The sequence below is a fragment of the Lytechinus variegatus genome, chromosome 4 (genome assembly GCF_018143015.1).
Source record: "Lytechinus variegatus isolate NC3 chromosome 4, Lvar_3.0, whole genome shotgun sequence".
Lineage (NCBI taxonomy): Eukaryota > Metazoa > Echinodermata > Echinoidea > Temnopleuroida > Toxopneustidae > Lytechinus > Lytechinus variegatus.
Genome location: NC_054743.1, coordinates 47,747,915 through 47,775,839, shown reverse-complemented (window position 1 = coordinate 47,775,839; position 27,925 = coordinate 47,747,915). Strand labels below are relative to the sequence as shown.

Sequence of the window (27,925 nt, the reverse complement as noted above, 5' to 3'; positions counted from 1 at the left end):
TGCCTTTCAGCGCTCATGCATTCAAGGAATTAATCCTGCCGGGTACCCATTCACCTCGCCTGGGTCGAGTGCAGCACAACGTGGATAGATTTCTTGCTGAAGGAAATTACACCATGGCTGGGATTCGAACCCACGACCCTCTGTTTCAAAGTCAGAAGACTTATCCACTGGGCCACAACGCTCCACAGTAACGGATAACGAACTTTCGTTTTCGGATTAACGAATCTTTGGAACAAGAACCTTCGGAATAATGAACAGAACTTCGGAAAAAAAGAAAAGAAACGAACCTTTTTTCGGATTAAGGAACCTTCGGAATAGCGAAGTGTAGCTGGTTACATTCGGAATAATTTCAAGTAAACAACACCAAATGGAGGGACATGGTGACTTTGATTACAAATAGACCATCGGTACATAGGCTAAATGGACAATAAGATATTAAATCTGAATTACACAATAATTCCGTAACAAAATAATTACGTAGCTAACGAAACAGTAATTATTTTAGGAAACGTCTTGTATTATGCTGTAGAAGACTGAGTTTGATGATCACTGGACTTTTAGTAATTTTGGTGATTCCATATTGCCTCAAATATCGTAGCCTATTTCCTCTCGTCTCTATCTTGGGAGATATGCGACTTGTTTGGGCAATACTTTGCGATATTACCAGCAATTATGGTCAGTGTGCATAACCTTTGAATTTTATTTTAAATATGATATTTTTGGAGCTCATTGAAAATTGAATGAGCATAAATACAGAAATGCACTAAATTACGTATGATACCTCAATATACCCGCAAATCTTTTCAAAACAAAACTATTTCAGATGTTTGGGCATTACCAACCGAATAAGAATCTTTCAAATTATGTTTAACACCTCTTCAGGAATTATTATTTATTATATGTTACGTATTTACTATGCAAACGTCTTGAAATTAAGCTCCATGATATTTTCTTATCACAGTATATTGGATGTATATGACAGGTTTCTTTTATCATTATAAATGGCTACTTGCACAATTAAATTTTCATTTAGAACATGCATTAGTATAGAACGGATCAGACAACAGGCCGCTTCGCATTAATAGGTACATGAAATCAGCTTTCGAATTACTACACTAAATTTCTTCTACCTTGCATTGTGTGACATAGACCTTAATTAACCTGAATAACAAGTCCCAATTCACAACCCGTTTATTCCTGTAGCAGATAATCTTTATAGATAGGTGGATATGATAAGTGCTGTGTTTATGATATTGTATTTACATTTTCGCTTCAGAGTACATATTTATATTGCTGTGCCTATGATAATATAAATCTATGTTATTTTTTTAAGGGGGGGGGGTATTTTACTTAGAATCAAATTGTCATTGATGGCCTAATTTTCATTTTTATTTTGACAAAACATTTCATGGGATTCCAAAATGTTGTCACCTTGAAAACCCTGTACTTATTTTTTAATTCGTTCTTAATAAAAAAAAAACTGTCATGCCCTTAAAGGGGTGGTCCAGGCTGGAGATATTCATATCTCAATAAATAGAGTAAAATTCCCAAAGCAGAATGCTGAAAATTTGATCAAAATTGGATAACAAATAACGAAGTTATGGAATTTCAAAGATTTATATTATTAGGGTTAAACAGTTCGAGGCATGTCTTTATGAGTATTCATTAGGTGGGCTGTATGATGTCATATCCCCACTTGTTATTTTATATTTTATTGTATGAAATTATTTAGAAATTTCTACCATGCACTAAAACAATAGGATTGATATCTGATTAAGTGCATTAGTTATCAGGGACCGCGGAACGGTTTTCAAGGGGGGGGACCATGCAAAAAATCACAATCATATGGATGTAACATCATCAGCCCACCTAATGAATATTCATGACAATATGCATATAACTGTTTTCACAAAATATTGCTAAACTTTAACATTCAATAACTTAGTTATTTGTCGTCCGATTTAATTTTGATGCAATTTTCAGCATTTTGCTCTTTAAATTTTACTCTTTTTATTTAGATATGAATGATTTCAGCCTCGACCATCCTAAAAGATCTGTTGATGTGGGGATATTGGTGTGGAGCGTCTGATCACTATAACAAAATGCCAATATTTGAAACAAGAAATTGTGTATAAGCATTCAGATACGCTATACATATAGTATGTTTTAATCCACACTGGAAACATGTTCTACTATAATATGTTTACAATGTTATGATAAATATATACCAGTGGGAAGTTACTTTTTATTACCACCACAATATTTTAACTAAATCATAACTATCATTATTAACTAATTTTTCATGTTCGGGCACTTCTCACGCATTCATTGATTTTTTTTTACATGTCTAGGGTCAACGGGGACAGATGACCCGGGGCTATACATTCCGGGGGGGGGGGCTATTAGCGGAGTTTAAGGATCGGGAGGGGGCTAAATGTGGAGTATATTAGGATCGGGGGGGGGGGGGGCGGATGATAAGGGGAGAAAGGGAAATGATAATGAAAAAGAGAAATTGTGATCACATGAACACCTAAAGAAGCCATGGCAGAGACTTATGGGGTCCGTTATACTATTATGGTAACCTAGCTTTCCGGTCATAATTTTTAAGGAATCCTCGATTTTGATTGGCTGCTTCAAGTGGTTAGCATGGCAGTTACCAGTGGAAGGCGGAGCTACATAATTAAGGTAACATCCCATAAACCGTTTTGGATGGGGCGAAATTTATCGATTTCCCCGGGCGTTGAATTTCCCAGAAATATGTTATTATTCCTAGATGCACATAATTATATCGCCATATTTTGTAACCTATAAGCACCCATTCCACTTCTCTCTTTTGTTACCATGTCTATTTTTCATGTTTCTTTTGTCGATCGTATTCAGAATGAGAGTTAGATGTTTTATAAGTACTAAGTCTAAACTAGTTATTTTTTTAGTAATTTATTCATTGTGATATGTAAGCTTGTATTTCTGTGGATAAACATTGGATAGATGGGGAATCCTGTATTTCTGAAGTAAGCACATGAAGACTTCGCATGAAAGATATCCATTATCAGTGTCGAAGTTGGAATATTTTTTTATTCAACAAATGCCGGATTCCCTATTCTCGGCAGTTTATCCATCGGCTGATGTATCATTCTCTGTGAATACAATATATTAATATATTGTATACCTGTATATATATATATAATTTTCGTCAAATATTGAGTGTCACTGTGTGTTGTATTGTCATGAAAAACGAGGATGGAAATATTATTAAAGCACGCGATGCGCACATCACAAGAAAATATATACTTTGTGTCACTTTCCAATTTTTACTTTGTCCTATACTATATTTTTTTCTTTCTTTTGAAATCTTAACTTGGGGGTTTAGATCTTAATCATTATTCCGACGGAGTGTGGGATTGATATAAAAAATGAGCAGCCATTTATGCAAACAGTTGTTGCCCGTACGATTTTCCAAGCGGGGGGGGGGGCACATTTTCCCCAAGGAAAAAATGTGACAAGCAAAAAAAAGGATTTCAACCCCAAAATCAGGACATTTCGTCCACGAAAAATTTGACAAGCAAAAAAAAAAGGAAAAGGGTTTTTACCCCAAAATTCAGGACATTTCGTCCATGAAAAATTTGATAAGAAAAAAAGGGGGCGCACATTTCTGTTTTAACGGCATTTTACTTTAGAAATTTTCATTGTGCCTCTCTTCCCCCTTTTGTGCCGCCAATTGTGTTTTGTTGGAAATTTGATAAATTAATGTAATGAAATAAAATGAAATTGAGGGGAGAGGGCGCTATAACACAGCTCCAACTGCATGTTGTTGTTGTTCGCTTGGGTTTTAAGGCGCGTGTCATTCAGATATGAATATTTACGCATGCAACTATGGGTAATAGCCTTCATGCAAAGACAATTGGGAGTTTTCCCAATCTCGACGGGGACAGATTCTACAACATAGAAAATCTATGAGAAAAAAAACCCTTCATGACGTAAAAAGCGGTCTTTGTCGAAAATTTGTGAATCTGAACAGAAGTGCCATCCTGGACTCTCGACACTCGGACGATACTCTTGGCAATTTTTCGTCAGCTCTCGTCTGCTCTCCCAGCTCACCAAATTTCGACAAAGTCAACTAAGCTTTCCAATGTTAAAGGACAAGTCCACCCCAACAAAAACTTCATTCATTTGAATTCAAAGAAAAAAATCCAACAAGCATAACGCTGAAAATTTAACGAAAATGTAAAATAATAAAGTTATGACATTTAAAACTTTTGATTCATCATTTCACAAAACAGTTATATGCACATCTCGGTTGGTGTGCAAATGAGGGAACTGATGACATATCACTCACTATTTCTTTTTTTTAAATTATATGAAATACGAAATAGTCTAATTTTCTCCCCATTGTCCTGTGAAACAAAGTTTTATTTCTCACTGAACATGTGTAATTAGCATTGTTTAACATTTTACGGTTCAGTCAAGTTTGTCCTTATTGTCAAATCTGTAATAATTGAAATATTGATAATTCAGACTATAAAATACAAAAGAAATAGTGAGTGGGCGATATCATCGACTTTCTCATTTGCATGTAACTGACTCGTTCATATAACACTTTTGTGAAAAAAAGGCGAAACTTTAAAATGTCATAACTTTCTTATTTTACATCCGATTTTGATGAAATTTTCAGCTTTATGCTTGTCTGATTTTTATCTATTGATTCAAATGAACATTTTTCTGAGGTGGACTTGACCTTTACATGTGATTTGACGGGCATCATCGATAGATTTACTATGTTGTAGAATCCGTTCCCACTGCAATTGCGGAAACTTGCTGTTGATCCATCCTGCGGCGGCGAAGCGGTATTTCTTCTGAGGGCGGGAGATGGGCGCTATTTAAAATGACTCGCACGAGAGATTCATTTAGTTTTCGAGAGAAAAATGATTGGGGTAATATTGTTTGGTTAAAGGACCAACATTCCCCCCCCAAAAAAAAAAATCCCGTCATTACTTTAAAAGGGTCATATAGAATGCATCCATCCCCACGCCGGCCGGCCCTCGTGGACTGAGTCTATAGGGCCTTTCCAATTCCCCCCACCCCTTCTTCACTTTCCCAATCCTTCACTAATAACGCCTGGGGGGGGGGCGTTTCATAAAGTTGTTCGTAAGTTAAGAGCGACTTTAAGAACGACTGGTGAACCTTTCTTACGCGCTAACCCTTCGCGAATTCAATATTACCATTTATCACAAGAAAGGATCACCAGTCGTTCTTAAAGTCGCTCTTAACTTACGAACAGCTTTATGAAACACCCACCTGTTTCTATTAAGTCAAACATTACTTTTAACCCTATCGGACGGGGTATTTTTGGAGTTCATAATGGTACAAAACTGTATAGTAATTTATTTCATGCAAATTGCTATTAAGCGATTATGGTAATTTATGCGTAATTAGTGTGCGAAATCATACTTTTCCCTCTAACTCCCTAAACAAAGCTCTAAATGGTCCAATGTTTGGTATTCCTAACAAGTGTACATGAAAAAATTGCGATATCAGATCAATTTCCTATCTATTTTATTGTTTTTATTGCAATTTCTTATGTATTTCTCGGTTTTTTACCTTTTGTTTTTCATTGTTTTCTTCAATGAAATTTGTTGAGAACTCTTCTGAGATCATAAGCAGCATAAAATAAATACATCTAAACCAGCAAAAATAAAAATAATCGTACATTTATTATTTTTGGTTGAAAACACAATTTGCATTGACTTTGTACACGAAATCACGTTTTTGAGCAATTTTTGGTCGACATGCAGTTACATAATGTTACGTAACTTCGGAAACGGCACCCAGGTGACGCAAAAATGGTCTCAAAAGTTGCGCAAGACTTGAAAGTAAAAAGTCAGCGAGCGGCGCGGTCAAAAAATTTCGCGCGACGAAAATATTGCGCGAATCGGTGAAGGGGGGGTGGGGGCTCCGAGCGTCCCCCGGCCTTGATAGGGTTAACTCTATTCCACATGAACAGGAGAAGGCGTCTGGATTCATGCATTGTTTAATTTTAAATTGTATTATTAAAATAAAGAAATATCAAAAGGCTTATATACTGATTGTTAATGTAAAAAAAAGAGAATAATATATTGTTGTCAAAATAATTCAACCATTTTCGATCAATGGCCACTTGTATTTATATCATTACTTTTACTCAGACTTTGTTCAACACGATGATCACTTTCTCACTTTCCATTCTCCCTCCTTTTTTAAAATAAAATCTTCCACTCAATAAATGAAAACACTGTACACGTGATTTGTGTAGTTTTCTACAAAAATATCACAAAACTTGCGTACTACATGCTTAGATAATTATATAGATGACATAAATATAAACTTGATAATTTCTTCGAAAATTACAATTTAATCACAACAAGTGCTTCCAATGATTTTGTAAAGATTTTTTAGATTATCAATCATACCTAGCAGGTATTTCTTTAAAAACTATCCATATGCATGGTAGGAAAAAGAGGGGAAAGTCCAGCCTCCACACACTGTTAGATTGATGATGCTTTTAATTTCAAGCCAACAGACTCAATTCACATTTTAATGTATTTATTTTAGCCGATGGTATAATGTACCTACTTTCCTTTCTCAGATTTTTTATCATATGAGATCCTCAAAATTTAATTTTATTTATAAAATTATCTTTCTTATAACCAGATCAGTTAATTCTAAATAAACTCAAGTAAACATTTATTTTCTTCCAATTGACATTTCATACATTTTCATTTTAAATACACAATCAACAGTATGACCTTATAAAGTATTATCTTACACACAAAATCAGTAATCAGTTCTTCTAAATTCATGAGGCAGAGAACACTAAAAAAATTCATAATGAAATAATAATAGAAGTGGGTAGATAGCATTATCAGCTCTCTACTGCATATTACAGAGGCGTGCAAAGAAACGTTTTAGCAAAATAATACACTATCTATTATAACTTACTGTTTTAGATTTTGAAGAAATTTTTATTCAGATTATAATTTTAGTCTGTTATCAATACCTCTTTAATGACTTCATAAATAGTTTGATGCTTTCTACTGAAATAAGCAATCAGGAATTAAAAATTAAGCTGTATTTGTCTTCATCTTTTTTTTTTTTTTTGGGGGGGGACATTTATGAAAGGGCAAAAATATCAAACTAGAACTATCACTGAAGGTGATTAATACCCCCACCGTATGTCATTACCATGGCAACAGTTTCCAACACATGGAAAAAATGGGGAAAAAACTCATCCATTGTTGCTTGAATGAAATCAGCTTAAACCTCACGCAAGCTTTTTTCGTATAGAAGTTGTAACCATGTGAGTATGACTTCATCATTCCAAAGTGTAATGATATTTGGAAACTTATAATGGATTGTTTTGTAAGAAACAAAAGGACATTTGACTTCTATAATCAGAAGAATATGGAGCCAAGCGGTCAAATGGATGAGACATTTTCCTTTGGCTTTGATCAAATTATAGGGCGTCAGTGCAATAGACAACTAACAGCCACAAATCACAAATATTATGCTTCCGAAATCTCTTGATAGTGATTCCGCACAGGAAACCCCATGGGGGCATCCCATGTGCCACAAGCAGCAAAGCCCTTTTTGAACAACATTGCAGGTTTTGTTAGAGTTATCTTTTTAATATCATTAAAGTATTATGGTTAGTGAATGAGCAAAGTAATTCTCAATGTAATTTATATTAAAAAAATGATGATATAGTGAAGTTATAATGTACATTTGTTGCACAATAAATTTGCATAAAAATAATTACATGCATGCATGAAAAAAATTTAAGACTAAAAAATATGAGAATTTTTCCAATATAAATGGCATAGTGAACAGGCAAGATAAGGATGTATGCATATTCATGACCCTAAAATGCATATTAATGAGAACCTACTTAATATGCATGAGATAGCCAACATGGCCTTTTGTGTCCTCCATTGATTCTTTGTGCATGGCAGGCATCAATGAAAGGTTGTGTTTCCAGGTAAAATAGTAGACTACATTTCCCTGTAATATTTCTACAAGACCTTTAGCTATGGACATGAAAGAACGTCCAAATGCTAGTATTTCTATGTTTTTCCCTTTTTCCACTTTCCCAGCTACTTTCCCTTCACGATCTATCTGCTCTCTGAATATCATCTTTCCATTTCAAACTTTTTTTTTACCACATTATCTTAATAAAATGATACTCGATATACAGAAAATTGAGTTTTCCTTCCTTCCCTCCCCTCCCTCCCTTCCTTTACCATTCTCCCATCCTTCTTTCTATCATTTTTTCTTCATTCTCTTCCTTTTTTTCTGTCCATTCTCATCCTGTTTGTCTCTTTACCTCATCCTCCATTCATTCTCACTCATTTAATATTCATCTAATAAACACACTAGAAATTTGACTTGTCCAAAGGACACAGATGCCCCCGCGTAACGCGATCAGAAATTCATTCAATATGATTAAAGGTCAAGTCCACCCCAGCAAAATGTGGATTTGAATAAAAAGAGAAAAATCAAACTAGCATAACACTGAAAATTTCATCAAATAAATAAGAAAGTTATGACATGATAAAATTTCGCTTATTTTTCACAAAACAGTGATATGCACAACTCAGTGACATGCAAATGAGTCAGTTGATGATGTCAATCACTCACTATTTCTTTTGTTTTTTGTTTGAATTGTACAATATTTCATTTTTTACAGGTATGACCACAGGGAACGACTTGACTGAATCATATAGTATTAAACAATGCTAATATCACATGTTCAGGGAGGAATTGATCAGTTTCACTTGACGATGAGGAGAAAATTAGAATATTTCATAAAATAAAATCCAAAAGTAATATTGAGTGGATGACATCATCAGTCTCCTAATTTGCATACCAACCAGGATGTGCAGATAAATGTTTTGTGAAATTAAGCGAAACTTTTAAAAATGTCATAACTTTCTTATTTTACATCCGATTTTAGGTCTAAATCTGAAACACGTGCACATGTTTATTCAGATATGCTCGTTGGATTTTTCTCTTTTTAATCAAACAATTTTTTGTTGGGGTGGACTCAAATATCGTGCAGAAACCAATATAATTGAGACCTTTGAACTAACTCTCATATTTAATGAGCTGTGACCTTTGACCTGCAGACTCCGAATTCGAACAAAGCCTGTATTTTGGTGTCATCTACCTACACACCAAAAGTTTTAAAAATCCATTGAAGTATTTTTTGAGTTATATTGCGCGGAAACAGAGTGGGATGTACGGAAGGACGGACAGAGGCAATGCTTAGTTCCCCTTCCGGACTTCGTCTGCGGGGGCATAAAAAGCCCCCCCCCCCCCCCGATATATGGCGAACTTGGTCACGCAACATTTAAAAAATTATATTAATTAGAATTCATTCACTTGAATGTAGACTCCAGAAAATACCAGATAATTGCACAAAGTCAAATACAAATGGACCCTTGTTACATCTAGAAACTTGCTTTCCTGATGCCTAACAGGGGGCTCCTTTGGGTAGGAAAGAAAGTAAATGAAAACACATAAAACCAACCACAGGCCACATTTTTAGCGCACCTCCCGCAGGCCTGGGTACTGTAGTCTCGGGCTGGACTCTGACCAACTGTCCATGGACGTAAACACAAACCTTCCTCGAAACCATCTTAGCTCACATGTAGTAGTTTGCAGCATAATAGACCCCAGTTTTGTCTTTGGCGGTATAAATTGTAGTCAGAAAGAGGATTGTTGGGGTTATGAAGTGTAGGTACTATAATCAGATCCTAAAATACTAACCCAGATACAGTGTAGTCTACACTTTCTCTCGACCACTTTTGGGTGGGTTTGTTCCATCAGACCAAGCTGAAAGAGGTTTAAATTGAAACATACTGCGGGATTGACACAAATTTTTGTGACCAGTAAGGGGGAATACATGTGCTCTAATGTACATGTACCTCTTTTCCAGCCCAGTTCTGTGAAACTAATCCATCTAACTACTTTCGAGGTTACAACTGGTCTCAGTCGGGACTTGGGTAAGTGATTTTCTTTTAGATGTAACATGGGTCTTGTATAGAAAAGCACACACATGCAGCCTGTAACAAAGAAACACACACACACACACCCTCATGCACACTCCATTAAAAAATGCCATCACATCCAGCCTTGTGCAGTTCACATTTTCCCGCCAGAAAATTAAGATTGAAGTACAGCAATTGTGGTGGCATATATTGCATTCATGATTAATCAAATAGGCGAAATTAGAATTCAATAAAAAGATAAAGATATACACAAGTACATAAATTAATAAATAAATAAATACATGTATATAAATACCGATAAGAAAGTTCATAATACTAGGTGGTAGTTTCATTAAGTTGTTCATAAAGTAATGCACAACTGGAACATAATAATAATATAATATAGGGTATTTATATTGCGCACATATCCACCCTGTTAGATGCTCAAGGCACTCTAATACCCAGCTATTAAGACAGGCATTCATAGCGCGGCTTTTTAAGGAATTACTTCCTACCGGTACCCATTTACCACACCTGGGTCAAGTGCAGCACATTGTGGATCAGTTTCTTGCTGAAGGAAATTACGCCATAGCTTGGATTCGAACCCACGACCCTCTGTTTCAAAGTCCGAAGACTAATCCACTTGGCCACAACGCTCCACATGTTGCTGGGTGATTAGTCAGCTACACAGGGATATAGAGTATCGTAGTGTGACGTCACGGTGTCATGACAACGAACTCACTGGTTTGCAGCTGCACGATCATCTATACACATTTGTATTTGCAAAATAGTGATGTGTTTTGTCCCTGATTGTTACCATCATTCTGGGAGTCCTAACACAGCACCATTACATAAAGTTGTTTGTATGTTAAGAGCGACTTTAAGACTGTCTGGTGATCCTTTCTCGAGGTGAATGGTATAATAAATTGACGATGGTTAGCGCTTAAGAAAGGATCACAAGCCGTTCTTAAAGATAAATCCCAGTTGTGGTAACGATATCAAAATGAGTTTGTACAGAATCCAATGAAATGACATTGAAGTGTCTGTTTGTATAAATGAAATAAATGTGCCAAAGGATTTGGGAAGAAATTGTGCAATTGCTGAGAAATTGGCAAATAAGCATGGGATTCGGGTCAAACGTTCGACCGACATTCGAAGCAATAATAATACACTGTCCCACATGTGCTTATCTGTGTTGGTGATCTTCAGTGTGGACATTTTTCAGCATAGATTTCAAGTTTTCACAAAGTTCAGTTTATGTAACTGTACCAGATCTAGATATACTGACAATTAAGCCTGGTTTTACAGACTTTCTCATAAAATCGGTGTTTACTGCAACTACATGTACTTTCATTTATCTTTAAAGTTGCTCCTAATTTTACGAACAGCCTTATGTAACGGCCCCACAGCTTCATTTCTTTAGAACCAGGTTGCCATGACACCATGGCAACTGATGTCATCATTTCGGTACTCTATATAGGTTAATAAGAAACGATCACAAGTCATGCATAAAGTCATTCGTAATTTTATACAAACAGCTTTATGAATTATACACCTCATCGTGTATAACAATGAAATATCTTATTGCACTTAAAAGGTATTCTTGTTTACATCGTACGGGGGGGGGGGGGGTCTAGATTTCATCATTGCATTGTTTATGATTGATATTTGTTCTGTGTGTGTGTGTGAAAACCATGTTGAAAATGCATTTGGCCAGAAATGTAAATGATTGAATAAATAATGGGAATCACAATAAAATATACTGCACGGTCATTATTGCATGCACAAGTCAATGCTGCCTGACTGCACCTGCTACAAAACCCTTTCCAGGCTCACATAGGGACTTTGGGCTGTCCATATGTAATTCACCATCCCCAAATCAAGAAACCCTGCGGGTTACCCAATCCATTGCCATAGGAATCCAGTACTGTAGCTAAAATGTAATTATAACCATATCAAAGCATCATGACATACAATTGGCACTTTTGGCTAAACCTCTTTCAAATCCCACGATCTTTAATCAAAATGTCAGCCAGAGACTACCCTGCCAACTGAGGTCCTGCCAGACCATTGCCCAGACATCTAAAAACTCCATGTACCATGATTTTACCATTCGTAATATCCTATGAACATTATAAAGGACTATCTCAATGACATTCTCAATGACATTCTCAAGGACATTCTCAAAGACATTCTCAACAACATTCTCAATGACATTGTAAAGGACATTTACAAGTTAAGTGGTTCGGCTTTTCCTCTGGGACTGGATATTGGGTAGGAAATGTAGAAGTTAAGGGACCCACTGGACCTGCTCTTTCATCCAAGATAACCATATACATTGTACAATACCAAGCATTTCCCCAAAGACTCCATCCTTATCCATTCTTCTCCATTTGAATAATTATGTCTCTAAAATAGGGTCTGCATTGTGATAGCAGGCACAAATGGTCTTCAAAATCAAAGAGAATTTCAGAAGAAATCCGGTCCTTGGAAGACATAGTCCATTGTAGTGAAGGAATCGGAAAAGAGACAGTTCGGTCTATCCTCCACCTCCGCATGGACGCAGTGTATTGGCCATCGCCGCTGCCGAGCAAACTCTCCTCCAAACACTGCAGCCAGCTTGTCCAGACTTACCCGTAGATCTCTTTCGAACCTCGCCCCAAAGCTACCGATCTGCGTGTTCTCCCCGACAAAGAAGATGTGACTCACTAACCGCCGCACGTTGAGGAGGTCAAACTGGCTGAGGAGTTCTGTTACCATGGAAACAAGGTCAAGGCACCTGTACATGTACTCTGTTGCTAGAAGGACGAGGAAGTCTGAGCGCTTGCAAGAGTCGACTCCCCGGAAGACACATAGTATGCTGAAGAGGAGACATAAAATTGAACAATGAGGCAACATTTTTCAAAAACCTTAAATGTACAGTACACATTGCAGTATATTTGGCTTATTTCTTATGATTATAGAATAAAAATACAAGTAGATTTTAACCTTAAAAGTGTTATATATTGGAAAGACTACGATGCCAATGAAGTCTACATTTGCTTCTGCCAAAGTCAAATCTCTTGGGTCCATAGAAATCTGTAAGACTGGCAAAATTTGAATGATTGTTTTTTTGCACAATGAAATGATGCACTGAGTTTTTCAAGCGACTGGACTGAAGGGCAACTTAAAATGCAGAGTCTATTGTAAATGATGCAAATGATTATAAAGAGATTTCTGAAAGAAAAACATTGAAAGTGAGCATAGCATTAAAGGAGTATTCCAGGCCGAACATAATATGGTTTGAACAGACAAGAGTTCAGTAAAATTAGACACACATTACATTGAGATTTTGTCTAAATCAGACAAGGAATAATGAAGTTATGACATTCTAAAGACAAACTGTAGTCCCACATGCACACTTTTATGTTAGTAGATCTAGTGACTCGTATCATAGTACTTTTCATTAGTAAAGAAGGCGTATACACTTGACAATCTCCTTTGCTGGTATGATTGAAGACCAATATGCTCTTTACTTTTGATCAATTACAAATCATATTTTGTTTAAGCTGACTTTAGAGTCGCACTTAAATGCTGACGCGTACATGATATGCAACGCGCAATCTTATTGATTAATTATCAGACCAATTCAGTAATACCTTTTTATACCACACGCAACTAGGTATTTAATGTAAGTGCAACTCTAATTCATATTTAAATCTTTATGAAACACCCCCCAGGGGCCGATTGCACGAAAGGGTCTTTCCAAGGACCGTCTTTCATGTCGCCCATCTTTTATGATACGCTATAAGCGGGGGTGTTTCTTAAATTTATGATAAAGAATAAGATTCGTTAGCTTGCTTTTAAATCAAATTTTAAACAATTTCATGATATATCACATCATTTTATAAACAAATATTTTGTTTATTTTAACGGACGAATGAAATATGTTTGCAGATGATTTATTTAAAATGTGTTTCACATGGCGCATCATAAAAGATGGGCGACACGAAAGACGGTCCTTGCAAAGACCCTTTCGTGCAATCGGCCCCAGGTCTCTTTGGAGCATCTCTGGGCGAAATTACCCCGAGCCCTATGGATGTAGTTTGATCCCTGAATGGCAGTACAGGATTATCTTACCTCTCCTTGAGCTGTAGAGCAGTACCTGTGTGAAGGACACCAAGCTGGGAGTTGTAGGCATACTCTGAAGGGTTTTCTGGACGGACGGCTGCCATGAGGTCGCGAACGGGTGAGAGGGCAAGGGTCATGCGTTCTGGATTGGTGTTCAGCATTAGAGATGTGGCCTTAATCTGGTGCGGGAGAGAAGAGGGATGGATCTCAATTAATCTTCTGCTTACAGTGTGACGTGTATTAAAAAAAGTATGGTAGCACCCTAAACCGGGGAAATGAGAGATCTAAATCCCCTCTGAGAGGCTTGAAGCCTTGAAGATAAATGTAACTGTGTCTCAAGCTTGAAAGGTTCAATATTGATTTTGTTCCATGTGTTAAATACTCATTTAATTTCTCCGTAAGAAAAAAGTGCTTCATGCTGAAGGATGTGCTGGTCCCCCATGAGCCTATTTTGTTGACTTTGCCATAACGGTATTAATGAGCTCGGCAGCCAACCAAAGGAATTAATTTCATGGCAATTACCATTTTCTTTATGAAATGTGGCCAAGGGCCATGTAACACAAAGGTTTTTTTTAATCACTATTATGAAATGGCCTATCAAGACCAGAGCATGATCGGTTCATCACGGACGGACATTTGATAGATTTTGAAAGTTTTGAAGGCTTGTAACAAATTAGGAATAAGACGAACAAGGTTCCTTTGTGTTTTATAGTGAAGGGTAGGACATAGTATGCTGAATGATTAAAAAAGTTTGTTGCCATGGTTACCTACAAACACAGGTATCCACTAAATGTGCCATATCACGGACGGACAAGATAGAAATGTGGTTTTTAGAATTTTTGTACATTTTTATTGTTTCTATCTAAACAGCTTTACATGGGCCAATTATTGTTAATGCACCTAACACTCGGGTATGTTAGCTTCTATGTTCAGCATATTGAATTCTTAACCAATATCAAACTTCCGAGAGAATTGCAAATATTTTCCATCACGGACGGACATCATGGACGGACATCACGGACGGACACAATTAAAATACAATGGAAGTACTCTGTAAAAAGTTCTTAGTACTTTTTGGTAAACAAATGCAATTGTTTTGATGATTTGTACATATTTTAATAATATTAAACAGTATTAGTTGCACAATCAAGTTGCTACAACTTCAATCAAGTTGCTGCAACTTGATTTAAGATGTAGCAACTTGATTTCTATGCTAGACGCACAGTATAATCTAGACATACGATTGCTCTTAACACATTTCTTGTCAAAATCGAACATAAAGAATAGGTGATGTACAACTGTATAATAAAAAAAAATAAAACCGTAAAAAGCCATTGATATGCAGGCAGAAAGGAGCAAATTCACATGACAGTCCTTTTACTTTCAGAAGATGTTAGTATTCATAGAGAATTAGCAAGTGAAAAGACTTTAAATGAAAAATTGACATCCTGGTTCTTCCCGCATACATTTTTTACATAGTTTTTGTGGCTCAACTTACCCCAGACGATGGCACAACTTACCCCACAGATGGGGCAAGTTGAGCAATTTGACATCCTTTTTTTCAAAGGTCACAATGACATTCAGCGTGGGGGTAGAAAGTTATATATAGGTGAAAAATATTTCCCAAGAATCAAATTTAAAGGTAAGTTACTTATTTCTACAATATTACTAGTCTTATCAATTCTAACGTGCAAAATGCAAAAAGTGTCACAACTTACCCCGCCTTCCCCTATTGTCTTTTTAAAGTGTAGAATACAAGTAGGTTCAAAATCAACAGCTACATGTAGTTAATTATTGATCATGTTGATACAAGTATTTTTATGATCATGATGATTTTAGGCATTAATTTTCCAAGAGCAAAGATGTTTTTTTAGGTCCAAAAACTAAATCTAAAAGATTAACAGGTCACTGATCCTTATGCTTGTTTGTTGGATCAACACTTGTCAGGGGCTCTCTTTAAATCCATCTTTTGCATATATCAAAGCGGAGACACCCCATAACATCAACAGCCCTCATGTATTTAGGCCCTGACCGAATCCAAAATTGAAATTGATATTCCAATCCAAAGCTTAACTTCTAAACACTACATTGCAAGCTTTATGCATTTTCACAGTTTACCAGATAAGCGATTTGCTTAAAATTAGCTCCAAAATGGACTTCAAAAAAAGGTATTCATGTAATTTTCACAAACCTATGTTCTGTTAGAAGCATTGTGAATCCATAAGTTTGTACATGGAAAAATTGATTTTTCTGCTTATCAGATTATGCATTGCATTCTACTTCTTCTCCATCACTTTCTGCAAGCTTGAATTGATGAAATCTACAGCTTTGGACTTGTTCTTGCCATACTTTGTTTCCCGCTTTTTTGGCATATACATGTACATGCAGCTTTTCAACTCTATCTGCATTCCAATAATGCTTAACAATTTTCCTGACAACAATATAGCCCCAATAACAGCCAAACAAAGATATCACAAAAAATTGTGAAGAGTTGTAGGCTTATTCCATTTGAGTTCTGAATAATTCTCAGAGCCATTTTTCACTGCAATTAGAAGCTAAAATTAAACTCATAATCTGCTCAGCAAAGTTTCTCATTTGCATATATGAATCTTTCCACAAGTATTTCACTCGTCCGTCCGTGATGAAATTAATGTCCGTCCGTGATCATTTTTCATTGATTTATTAAATGCATAAAATGTATGGATTTTAGCTATGTTCAAATAAAATGATGAACAGTGTCCAGTGAAATACTTCTACACACTTTTATTTCTGTTTCTATTCTGATAAAGAACAAAAAGCTGAGTCCATAGACATTATCCTAATAAAAATGATCACGGACGGACATTAATTTCATCACGGACGGACGGAAATGTTAACATCTACAAGGAAAGTTTACTTCCATATTTTTTCCCTACTAATTTATGTTTGATGATAGATTAATGTTCAGAGTGCAAGACCATATAAGAAATTTGGAGTACCTTTGAAAACAATAAAACTAGAGTGAAATGAATTTGAGTGAATTAACTTTGTCCGTCCGTGATCAAATTAATGTCCGTCCGTGATCATTTTTGACTGACTTTATGATATGGATAAAATGTATGGATTTTAGCCATGTTCAAATAAAATAATGTACAGTGTTTAGAGAGATACCTCTAAACCTTTTTATTTTTTATTTCTACTCTGATAAAGAATAAAAAAACTTTTCATCTTTTTTTCCATCACGGACGGAAATTTCAAAATGGAAATGTTAACACCTACCAAAAAAAATTAGTTCCCAATATTTTTTTTCTACTATATTATGTCTGATAATAGAAAAATGTTCAGAGTGCAAGAACATCCAAACCAAATTAGAGTAACTTTAAAAACAATAAAACTAGAGTGAATTTAATTTGAGTAAAAATGTCCGTCCGTGATGAGAGGTAGCAGCACCCCCATGAATAAAATGGACTATTCCAGTACTTTCGGAATCATCAATCTTCATGAAACTTAGTTTTTTTAAACCTGAGATATCAAAGATTATTTTAAAAGCAAATTTGATAAAAGTACCTTAAAAAAAAATTTTCACCTCAATGCGAACCCTTAACCGATCATGCTCACCATCGTTGCATTGCAATTTGTTCAGTACACAGACCGAGAACCAATCTAAATTGTTCTTACCAACTGGTGATTAATCTCTAACCTTTGTGTAACGAGGCCCTGGGGGCCATCTCATAAAGCTGTTCGTAAGAGCGACTCTAAGAACTGGTAAACCTTTTTTACGCGCTATGCTATCACCAATGAATATTTTAGTGTACACCATTTACCACGAGAAAGGATCACCAGACGTTCTTAAAGTTGCTCTTAACCTTACAAACAGCTTTATGAAACACCACCAGGTCAGAATGTCAGAGTCAATATTGCACTGCACAATACAGAACTGCCATCTTTGACGTCAAATTTTCAATGAGAATTGACGTCTCCCTGGCTATCAAGACTTTGTACATGTACATGTAGCTCTGTCCTGCTCTATGTACATTTGTGCCCATACTGTGACATCACTCATTTGCGTCAATGAGAGACTGGTTGTCTATGGTGTACTCAACACCATGCATTACTCGGTGTTTCTCTTTCAGAGATTACAAAAATATTTCAAACACTTTAATTTCCCAGAATCTCACTTAAGATTTCCCTTGTGTTCAATTCCTATTCTTCTGTCTAATCATAATTCAGTTAAATATTTTCTGCTGTCTTGTACATGCATGTCTCAGGAAAATGTGGCTGACCAACAAGCCACTAACACTTACACATGGGGTAATGTAATTATTAAGAAAAAGCTGAACACGTTGTCTGATAATCGTCACACCAAAAGTGAGTAATATATAATCTTCTGAAACAAAAATTTACATTTTGTTTTTCTAATAAGGCAAGCCTACTGTATATTATTTTAGCCATTAATGATTGGCATTCTTGAGGGTTGTTCGTATTAAAATTGGAATCACATTCTCTACTTAAATGTTAAAGAGAAATGCCAGTAGTTGCAGTAAACACTGATTTCATGAGAAAGTCTGTAAAACAAGGCTTAATTGTCAGTATATCCTCGAGGATCTATATCTGGTACAGTTACATTAACTGAACATTGTGAAATCTTGAAATCTACGCTGAAAAATGTTCACACCGGAGATCCCCAACACAGTATAAGCGGACGTGGGACAATGTATAATTATCGCTTAGAGCGTCGGGCCACACGCTCTACCCGAATCCTGTGCTTATTTGCTGATTTCTCAGCAATTACCCAATTTCTTCCAGAATCCTTTGGCACATGCATTTTATTTATACAAACAGACACTTTGGTGGTCATTTCATTGGATTCTGTACTAACTCATTTTGATATCGTTACCAAAACTAGCATTCACCTTTAAAATTATAAATACTGTAGAGCATGAACACACTCTTGGACATAACTCTTACCTACCAGGCAAACAAATATTCTTTTTTTCATTTTCAGGGGTTACTTTTCACAACCTACTGCTTTAATCAGCAATTTTGGATAAGCTCTAACATTGCAGTAAGTGTAGATTTTCTGGGGCTCTTTTTTTATTTTCCATGGCTCTTTTGAGCATTTCGGGGGCGAAATCGCCCCGAGCCCCCGTGTATTTTTTCCGTTACCTACCCTACTGAGGTTGGGGTTCTTCACAACCAAGCTCAGGACTAGGTAATCTACCACATGTGAGAATCCTATGGGTTTGCATCTGACATGGTCTGAGCAAAGGATGCCATCGACGATGGGAGTGATCACTGTGTGATGGACGTAGCTCTCAATAACAAGGCAAGTCTCGGCTCTGGCACTGTCGCTGACGTGGTATGCTACATTGAACGGCAAGATGCTATGAGGAGAGGGAACAACAGTTACAGTTAAATTTTAGGTTGTCACTACTTACAATTGACTTTTAGGTTGTAAGGGTTCATAGCATACCATACCAATTGAAACTGTTTTATTACTTGTGAATAACTCCTGAAATATGGAAAAGTAATATATATTTTGCTTCTCTAGGCTATTTTTTGTTTGAACGATAAATGTATTTTTCAAATGGCACATATGTTCAATGTGCAACTGAATATAACATACTGTTGTATTGAGTCATTAAGGTAAAATATTAAGTCAGTTACTGCCTTACCAAGTGTATCCCAGGAAACGAAAGAAGAGGTCCTGTACTATTTGCAAGTCTTTGGGATTTATGTCGATGGGCGTTCTGAGACACAAGGGCTCAGCTTCTTGAGAGAAGTCTCTCAGCAATCCTGGACGGAGTAACTCCTGCAAGCTGCACTTCAGCTCAAAGTTTTTTATTTCCGCAATCTTGCTGGCATCGGTAATGACACCTTTGGACGTTTGTGGAAGCCTTCTACGTACTTTCCATCCACTTCCCAGGAGGTTCAAAGAGCAGAACTGCAACGGCATCCCACACTCAAATCCCGAGATCTGTGAGAGGCATTTCTCGCGCATCTTCCGCCTCTTCCTCAGTAACATGGCAATGCGATGGTTGTAGAAGGCTTTCTTCTCAGAGTCACGAAAAGGCCAGAGATCTGCAAAGGCATCATCTGTCTGAGACACACCACCAAGCAGCATGTGCTCTGTTGTAGCATCCAAAAACTTTGTGTCGCACTCCTTCAGTTTACGCAAAGGAACCACCGAAGACAGTGCCGACCGCAAACGGATCTGCCAGGAGGACTCGGCCCTTCGCCACAGCTGGGTCGAGTCGAAGAAGGAAAAGGACGTGAGATTCTGAGCAATGTTGAAGGATTCTATTTCATCCTTAGGGTTCATCACAAACCATTGCTGTGAACATTCTCTACGTCTGAGACATGCCTGAAGACGATAGCAGAGGTTTTGGTACAAGAATGGAACAAGAGGCAGTGATTCTGCATGGTTCCTGTACTTCTCCTTCAGACCAAACAACTTACACAGCTTGTTCCATTGAATCTTCCTGTAAAAAAACCAAAGAAAATTAATTTAAGGACAGACATTTTATAGAGTCTAATAACAAAAACAAAATCACATTTCCAGTAGAGGAGCACAACCAATATATGGGGCTCAAGGGAGACTGTCTCCCATGAGAGATTATCTCCAATATCAGAGACTTTTGTTTAGAATTTGGGCATCCAATTTCAGAGATAGTCTCCAGTTTGGGAGACCATTTTCCTTCAACATTTGCTGCAAAAGGATTAGCTTGGCAGTAAATAAAAATGTGATTAGTGGATTCCCAATGAAAAATAACCCCTTTTCACTGTCTACTTTTGTTTTGATAAGGAATTCGTTGTCATCCACACACAAAAAAAATGGGCTTTTGGCCTCAGTGAGACAAAATTTGGGGTGGAAAAAATTATGCTTCTGTTGGTGTTGTTTCTTCTGTTCTTTAGCAAAGCAAGTCTCCAATATGGGAGATTGCCTCCCATATTGGAGTCTCCCATATTGGCCGTGCACCTCTACTAACTTTCATCTTATAAGCTGATATGCTAAAATTCCAGTTTGTTTAGATCTCTAGATCTATCATGTAGCTTCTTAATCATCATGGAGTCCTCAACTCAAGACTATGCCTAGACCAAAAGCTTCGGTCTCTGTTATGTTGGTTGTTCAGCTGAACTCTGTTGGCTTCACTCACCAAATACAGAGACCAAAGTTGTAGCGCGATCTGTACAGGGGACTTAATGGCCATATGTTTATGTACTTAAGTCTTAAGATCGGATAAAACGGGGAAGTGAATTTGCGCGACAGCTGAGGTAAGTCACTGTTTTTGTCCCTTTTAATTTGATTTTTCTCTGTTTTTGGGCTATTAATGCCAAGAGGGAATATTAATTTGCATTTTGGTAGCGTTAATTTTCAAAATTTTTATTCATTAAAGACAAAAATTGAAAAGCCCTGATGGGGGGATTTTGCATTGCAAGTCCCCTAATGGTGGGTGCACGATAGCGAGCCGTCTGTGTACGAGGAGAAATAAAAAAAAAAATGTTAAAAAACTCCTCGAAACAGACAGCTGCCAGCTGTCTAGACTATGCTCTACCTCGATGTCAAGATTCTGTGACTGACGATAGAGTAGACCTTCATCCATATAATCGAGGTACATTAAGTTAAGTGCATAATTTATATTTTCCCCTTTTATTTTGAGCGCTATTGAGATGTCCGTCTATTTTTACAAGGACGAGTCCCGGGGAGCATTTCATGAAACGATTTGTCTGACGTTTTACTTTTCCGACAAGTCCTGTTTTAGTGTTTACTTTAGTCCACTCATTCAATGAACAAGGTTATAATATAACCTTGTTCTCAGTTATATCTCCATGTGTGACAAAGTAAGGGTGGCAATGTTTGGCTTATTTTCTCTTTTTCTTTGGGGCAAATGCTTGATTTTTTTACACTGACAGTTTCCATTAGACCTGTTAATTCATACTGCTTGGCTCTTATTTCAATTTGATTCTTTATATCATTTTTTCTTAATTAAAAATAGAGATCAAAAAATGAAAATTTTCTTGCCATATCACTTTCCACCAATAGAGGGCGTACACAAAAATATGCCAAAAATTCAAGTTTTTGAGCGCTCTGGCGAATACAAAAATTATTCCCACATTACTAATGATAAATAAATTAAAACTGTATGGAAATTAGTAATTTTGGTCACAAAAGTGATATTTTAATGATTTTTTAAAGTGTGTGCTCTATACAGCATTGGCATAGCATAGTCCACGTACGTGAATCCCTCCAACTCAGTGTAAAAAGTGGGCGGAGCTAAATCGGATTTTCGCGCCTAGCAACCCCGTTAACAACGCCTGTAAGCATCGTTCTGCTCACTCTCCATAATGTCTGCGATATTAAAATCCTAAAAACCATAGAATCGTTAAAATTTAGTAAGGCTATGAATGTTAATCATTTACATTGACTATCGGTGTACAAACTCATACCGAATTTAACAGCAAGTGACGGTTATATTACGAATTATCAGCCATTTTAATGGGTGATACAAAGTGCCAAAATTTATGAGAATATAGTGTAAATTTTGTATAGCATTTCAAAATCCTTAATTTAAATATTTTCATAATTTTTCATTGTTTTAAAAAACATCTTATTACATTTAGTATAATTTTCCCTAACTGATAACGTTGATAGATTACTGTTTCTCGGCTTTATGAGGAAATGGCAGGCCTTCAAAATCAGGTTAATTTTTGTTATATTTCTAAAAGAAAATTGTTAGATTCGAACTACTATACCAACTGTTTGCCCGAAGGAGGGTTATCATCTCATAATGTTGTGTAAATGATACATTACAATATATTTTAGGAGTGTAGTAATCCATGTTAGATAACATTTTTTAGGATGAGTTTCGTAATGAAGAGAAAAATCAAGTTCATTCTTAGCACGCGAGCCGCAGAATGATAATTTTTAGCGCGCGCAGACATGGCTGATCCCCTGGTGTGTCGCGAGGGATTATCTAGTCCCATACCGGTGTCGGGTGGTATATTTCACGTACCTTGTCCCCTTGCAGTGACCACTGTTGAGTTATATAGTGCTTCATTTTGATACTCAGTCTGTGAAATACTGATATCGAAAAATGCTCGGAATATACCTGACACATATTAATGATTTCATTTTCGAGAATTATTATTTCTTTCCTGCATGAATTACAAAACGTCAATCTTATAGGTCAAGAATCATGATAGAAATTGTCAAGATTTGGAAAATATGTTAAGTTTGCCCAATGTCATCAGTATCTCACTGTATGTTAAACAGAAAATATAGAACAACTGTATTTTTTGTAAATACCACGGCCGCCTCACGAACTTAAAGAGATGGTATATACTGAAAAAGAGGAAGGGCCGGGAGCCGGGTTCAGGTGTCTCAAGCGGATCGGGAGAAAGGGGGGGGGGGTCCTTTTCCCACTCTCTTTCAAATAACCTTATTTTCTAATATTAATTCTTGTTGTTTATCGTGGAATTTTACCTTTTATCATAATTATAATTATATACAATATGAGGATCCTACTATAAGTTTTCAAGCTGTCCTGTTCAAGATTACTGATTTTTTTTTCTGTGGGTCCCATTAGCCCCTTTTTCATCAATCATCTTCTCGGTGTCTCTGCTACCAAGATTGACTAGGGAGTGGAGGGAGGGGGGGGGGGGCGGGCATAAGTTATCATCACTCACTTTCGCCCCAGACAAGTGCCTGTTTGGTATATTTTATTGCAACTTCTCTTTTCCTCCTATCTCCCTGTTCTCTCTTTCTTTGTTTTTGTGTTTGTGACATTTTATATCTCAAAGATCAGCTCTCCCAATCTAAATTTCAACCGTCTCATATTATTCCTTCCCTTCTGTTATGGTCAAGCTCTCCTCCAATAAAACTAACCTATTCATATTTGCCCCTCTTATTTCTACCGGCCTGCAATCTCATTTTGGCCCTTTTCAGTATTCCTCATCGACCCCTCCCCATTGCAACTCACCATGATATTAAATCATTATCACGAGAGCATGGATAGGAATATTGCAGATCTATAAAATTGCTATTACTTTGATTTTAAAATAATTTGAGTACCTCCCCCCCCCCCCCCCCCCCCGGCGGCCACGCTGGTCGGTTTCATATGTCGCATGATGGTAAAGGTGGCCGTGGAATTTACAAAATATACACTTGTTCTATATTTTCTGTTTAACATATACCGTGAGATATGACATTGGGCAAACTTAACAAGATATTTCCCAAACCTTGATAATGTTAATGTTTATACACATTCTTGACACTAGGCAGTTTGACTTTTTGTAATTCAGGAAAGAAATAATAATTACCGAAAATGAAATAATTTATGTGTCAGGTATATTCCAAGCATTTTTAGATATTGGTAAACTATTAATTTCACAGATTGAGTATCAAAATTAAACACTAAAACTGCACAGTGGTCATCGCAAGGGGAAAAGGTACGTGGGATATACAACCCGACGCGGTATCGGACTGGATAATCTGAAGGGACAGTCAGGGCGATCAGCCCTGTCTGCACACGCTAAAATTTATTATTCTGCGGCTCGCGTGCTAAGAATGAACCTAATTTTTCTCTTCATTACGAAACTCATACTGAAAAATTTCATCCAACATGGATTGCTACACTCGTAAGTTTTATTGTTATGTATCATTTTCACAACATTATGAGATGATAATCCTTCTTCGGGAGAACAATGGTATAGTAGCTCGAATCTAACGATTTTCTTTTATAGAAATATAACAAAAATTAACCTGATTTCGAAAGCCCGACATTTCCTTTTAAGCGATGGAGAAAATAGCCTACCAACGTTATCAGTTCGGGAAAATTATAGTTAAAGTAATAAGATGTTTTTTAACACAATGAAAAATTGTGAAGATATTGAAAATAACGATTTTGAAATGCTATATGAAATTTACGCAATATTTTCATAAATTTTGGCTTATTGTATCACTCATCAAAATTACTGGTAATTCGAAATCTTTTCCACACTTGCTTGTAAATCTGATATAGGTTGATACACTGATAGTCAATGTAAATGATAAGTATTCATAGCCTTACTAAATTTTAACGATTCCATTAGTTTTTAGGATTTTAATATCGCATACATTTTGGAGAGTGAGCAAGACGGTGCTCACATGCGTCGCTAACAAGATTGCTAGGCGACCTACCGCGAGAGGGCTTTTATAATGGCGGGCTCCGCTGAGTTGATACATAGCCTATAGGTGGTTCACGTACGTGAGTCCTACCTAGTCTTGAGGACGCAATGATGATGATTTTTTTAAATATGTCATATATTTCTTCATCATTGACGTCTTGACACTCTCTCCATAGTGCCTTCAGCGAACGACCAAAACAAAGATGGATTCCCAAAAAAATCCATCCTTTTAAACTGAATTAAAGAGCAATCATTTAATTTTATTAATTCTTACACCTTCCTACGCCTAATGCGTAGGAAGGTTTTAAATATTACTATTTAAAAATGTAAAAAAGTGAAGATTTCTTACCTAACTGATGCCGCGTAGACCTCTCGTTCCACATGTAAACAACGGAAATACAATAGCGTCGACCCTTGAACCGCTTATGTATGACGTACTTCCGGAAAGCAATGCCGTCTTAACGAACAATTTAGAGATAATAAATCTTATTTAACAAATATTAAAATTTATTTTGTGATCATAAATAATTTATATATATTGATATGAATTATTTATGATCACAAAATAAATTTTAATATTTGTTAAATAAGATTTATCTCTAAATTGTTCGTTAAGACGGCATTGCTTTCCGGAAGTACGTCATACATAAGCGGTTCAAGGGTCGACGCTATTGTATTTCCGTTGTTTACATGTGGAACGAGGGGTCTACGCGGCATCAGTTAGGTAAGAAATCTTCATTTTTTTACATTTTTAAATAGTAATATTTAAAACCTTCCTACGCATTAGGCGTAGGAAGGTGTAAGAATTAATAAAATTAAATGAATGCTCTTTAATTCGGTTTAAAAGGATGGATTTTTGGGGGAATCCATCTTTGTTTTGGTCGTTCGCTGAAGGCACTATGGAGAGAGTGTCAAGACGTCAATGATGAAGAAATATATGACATATTTAAAAAAAATCATCATCATTCATTCATTGCGTCCTCAAGACTAAGTCCTATCCTACCTGTACATTCTCCACAGGCCAGATGGTAGCAGTGAACAAGTGCTTTAGTCAGTGTTTTATCCGACAGTTACAGTAACAATAGTACCTCTCAGCCAATCACATAACATTAAGGAAAGTTGTCAGATCTGACAACTTGTCGGACAAAAATGTAAGTTAGACGAAATGACGCTCCCCTGGGCTCCCGGCCCGCTGAGCTCCGGGTTTAAGGTCCACCGTATACACTCCGCCTTCACACAAAGTCGGGGATCCATACTAACTTAATGCAATGTTTCCGTACTTCATTAATACCACTACTACTTGCACTAGGGCCGATTACGTCTAGAATAAACTTACCAAACAGAATTAGACGAAAGGATTGCGTTGAGATATTTGCATGTCGACTGTAATTTTCCAAGCTCACTTAGAGAACAAAATGCTGCAACGTCCATCCAAATAGTTTGAATCTCTAGGCCGTCGAAACCCATTTTAATCGACAGTCGACAGAGACGCCATCCCTCTTCCGATGATATTCAGCTCCAAGCTTGCGTTTATGCGTTCCCCATTATGTGCCCCCCCCCCTTTCGGCCCCGACCACCACGCGCCCGGGGGTGGGGCCAGATACCGGTATACTTCGTGCAAGTAAAGACCGTCGATCCACTTTGCTAATTCAATATATCATACATCACTTTTTTTTATTCTATTCAATAACTTTTGTGAACAAACCTGAAGTTATTTCTTTTTCCCTCTAATTTTTTTTTTCTTATATAGTCCCTTTGTTTTGCGCGTGCATGCAACATGCATAGCTCTGGGAAGCGAGGGTGCATGCTGCGGGGGCCTACATGCACCCCAAGATTTTTCCTTGGAGGTGCTGCTTACATTTTCCATAGGGGGTCCGGACAGCCCGACCACCGGACAGCCCGACCCTGGACCCATAGGCATGCAGCACGATCAGCATATGCACCATGCACCCTTGTTAAAAAAAATCCCATGCACCTAGCTCCAGGGTCCTGTATGAAAACTCAGTAGGATTACGTGAAAACACCGTTTGGAGTCGGACCGCAGTTCAGATTGCAAACTGCGGTGTTATACCCCATTTTTCGTTTGGATCTCCAAAATATCATTTCCAATTATCAGCCGCGCTTGGCAAGTTAATCCAGGGGTATATCTCCGCTGTCTCAATTTCACCCCCACAGGCCAGAGCGTTGAGCAATAAAGGACGAAAAGATAAACAACAGCTGTCGATCCTATTACGTAAGACTTCTCTGCCTGTAGTTCGGAATGAAATTATTGTATTCGATATCTATCACGTTTTCAAAGGCATATTGTATTCCGTAATCCAATGTTAGTCCATTTTCAATTTCGAACGAAGAAATCGACCTCGAAATAAGGTACCTTTTGATAGAATGAAAAGGAATGGAATCCACTGTTGTACCAGTAGCCTATATATACAGTAGGCTTATACTTCCCTATACCCTTGTCTATCATAGGGGCCGCAGATCCGTGTGGAGTTAGAGGGAGTTGATCACCCCCCCCCCCCCACCGTGCACAAAAAGATGTACAAATTATCGTCTGATTGCGATTTGGTTTTTTTCATGGTGCGGCCCCATTTCGCACGGCCGCCCTTGATGTTGAATCCTATATTATGTTTTCTATAGGCCTATAGGCC

The 27,925-nt window shown here is 37.0% G+C and overlaps 1 protein-coding gene and 1 non-coding gene across 2 annotated transcripts; both read right to left on the bottom strand.

The window, feature by feature from the left end:
• Window positions 1-7,492: 7,492 nt before the first annotated feature.
• On the bottom strand, window positions 7,493-7,625 carry LOC121414588. Its single transcript, XR_005969890.1, has one exon. It is a non-coding gene; the product is annotated as a U11 spliceosomal RNA (small nuclear RNA).
• A 3,691-nt stretch (window positions 7,626-11,316) lies between these two features.
• Window positions 11,317-26,837, bottom strand: LOC121414206. Its single transcript, XM_041607291.1, has 5 exons — window positions 26,614-26,837; window positions 19,787-20,593; window positions 19,282-19,495; window positions 14,142-14,311; window positions 11,317-12,882 (listed from the first exon to the last, which is right to left on the bottom strand). Exons 1-5 carry the CDS (start codon window positions 26,742-26,744, stop codon window positions 12,492-12,494), a joined length of 1,713 nt encoding a protein of 570 aa, XP_041463225.1. The 5' UTR covers window positions 26,745-26,837; the 3' UTR covers window positions 11,317-12,491.
• Between the last annotated feature and the right edge of the window lie 1,088 nt (window positions 26,838-27,925).

Excerpts from the sequence above, each read along its gene's own strand:
- LOC121414206 (XM_041607291.1), bottom strand. The coding sequence starts at position 26,744 with ATGGGTTTCGACGGCCTAGAGATTCAAACTATTTGGATGGACGTTGCA. Across the intron at positions 20,594-26,613 it reads CTTTCGTCTAATTCTGTTTG|GAAGATTCAATGGAACAAGC; the intron begins GTAAGTTTATTC and ends GTTTTTTTACAG. Across the intron at positions 14,312-19,281 it reads AGAACCCCAACCTCAGTAGG|ATTAAGGCCACATCTCTAAT; the intron begins GTAGGTAACGGA and ends CTCCCGCACCAG.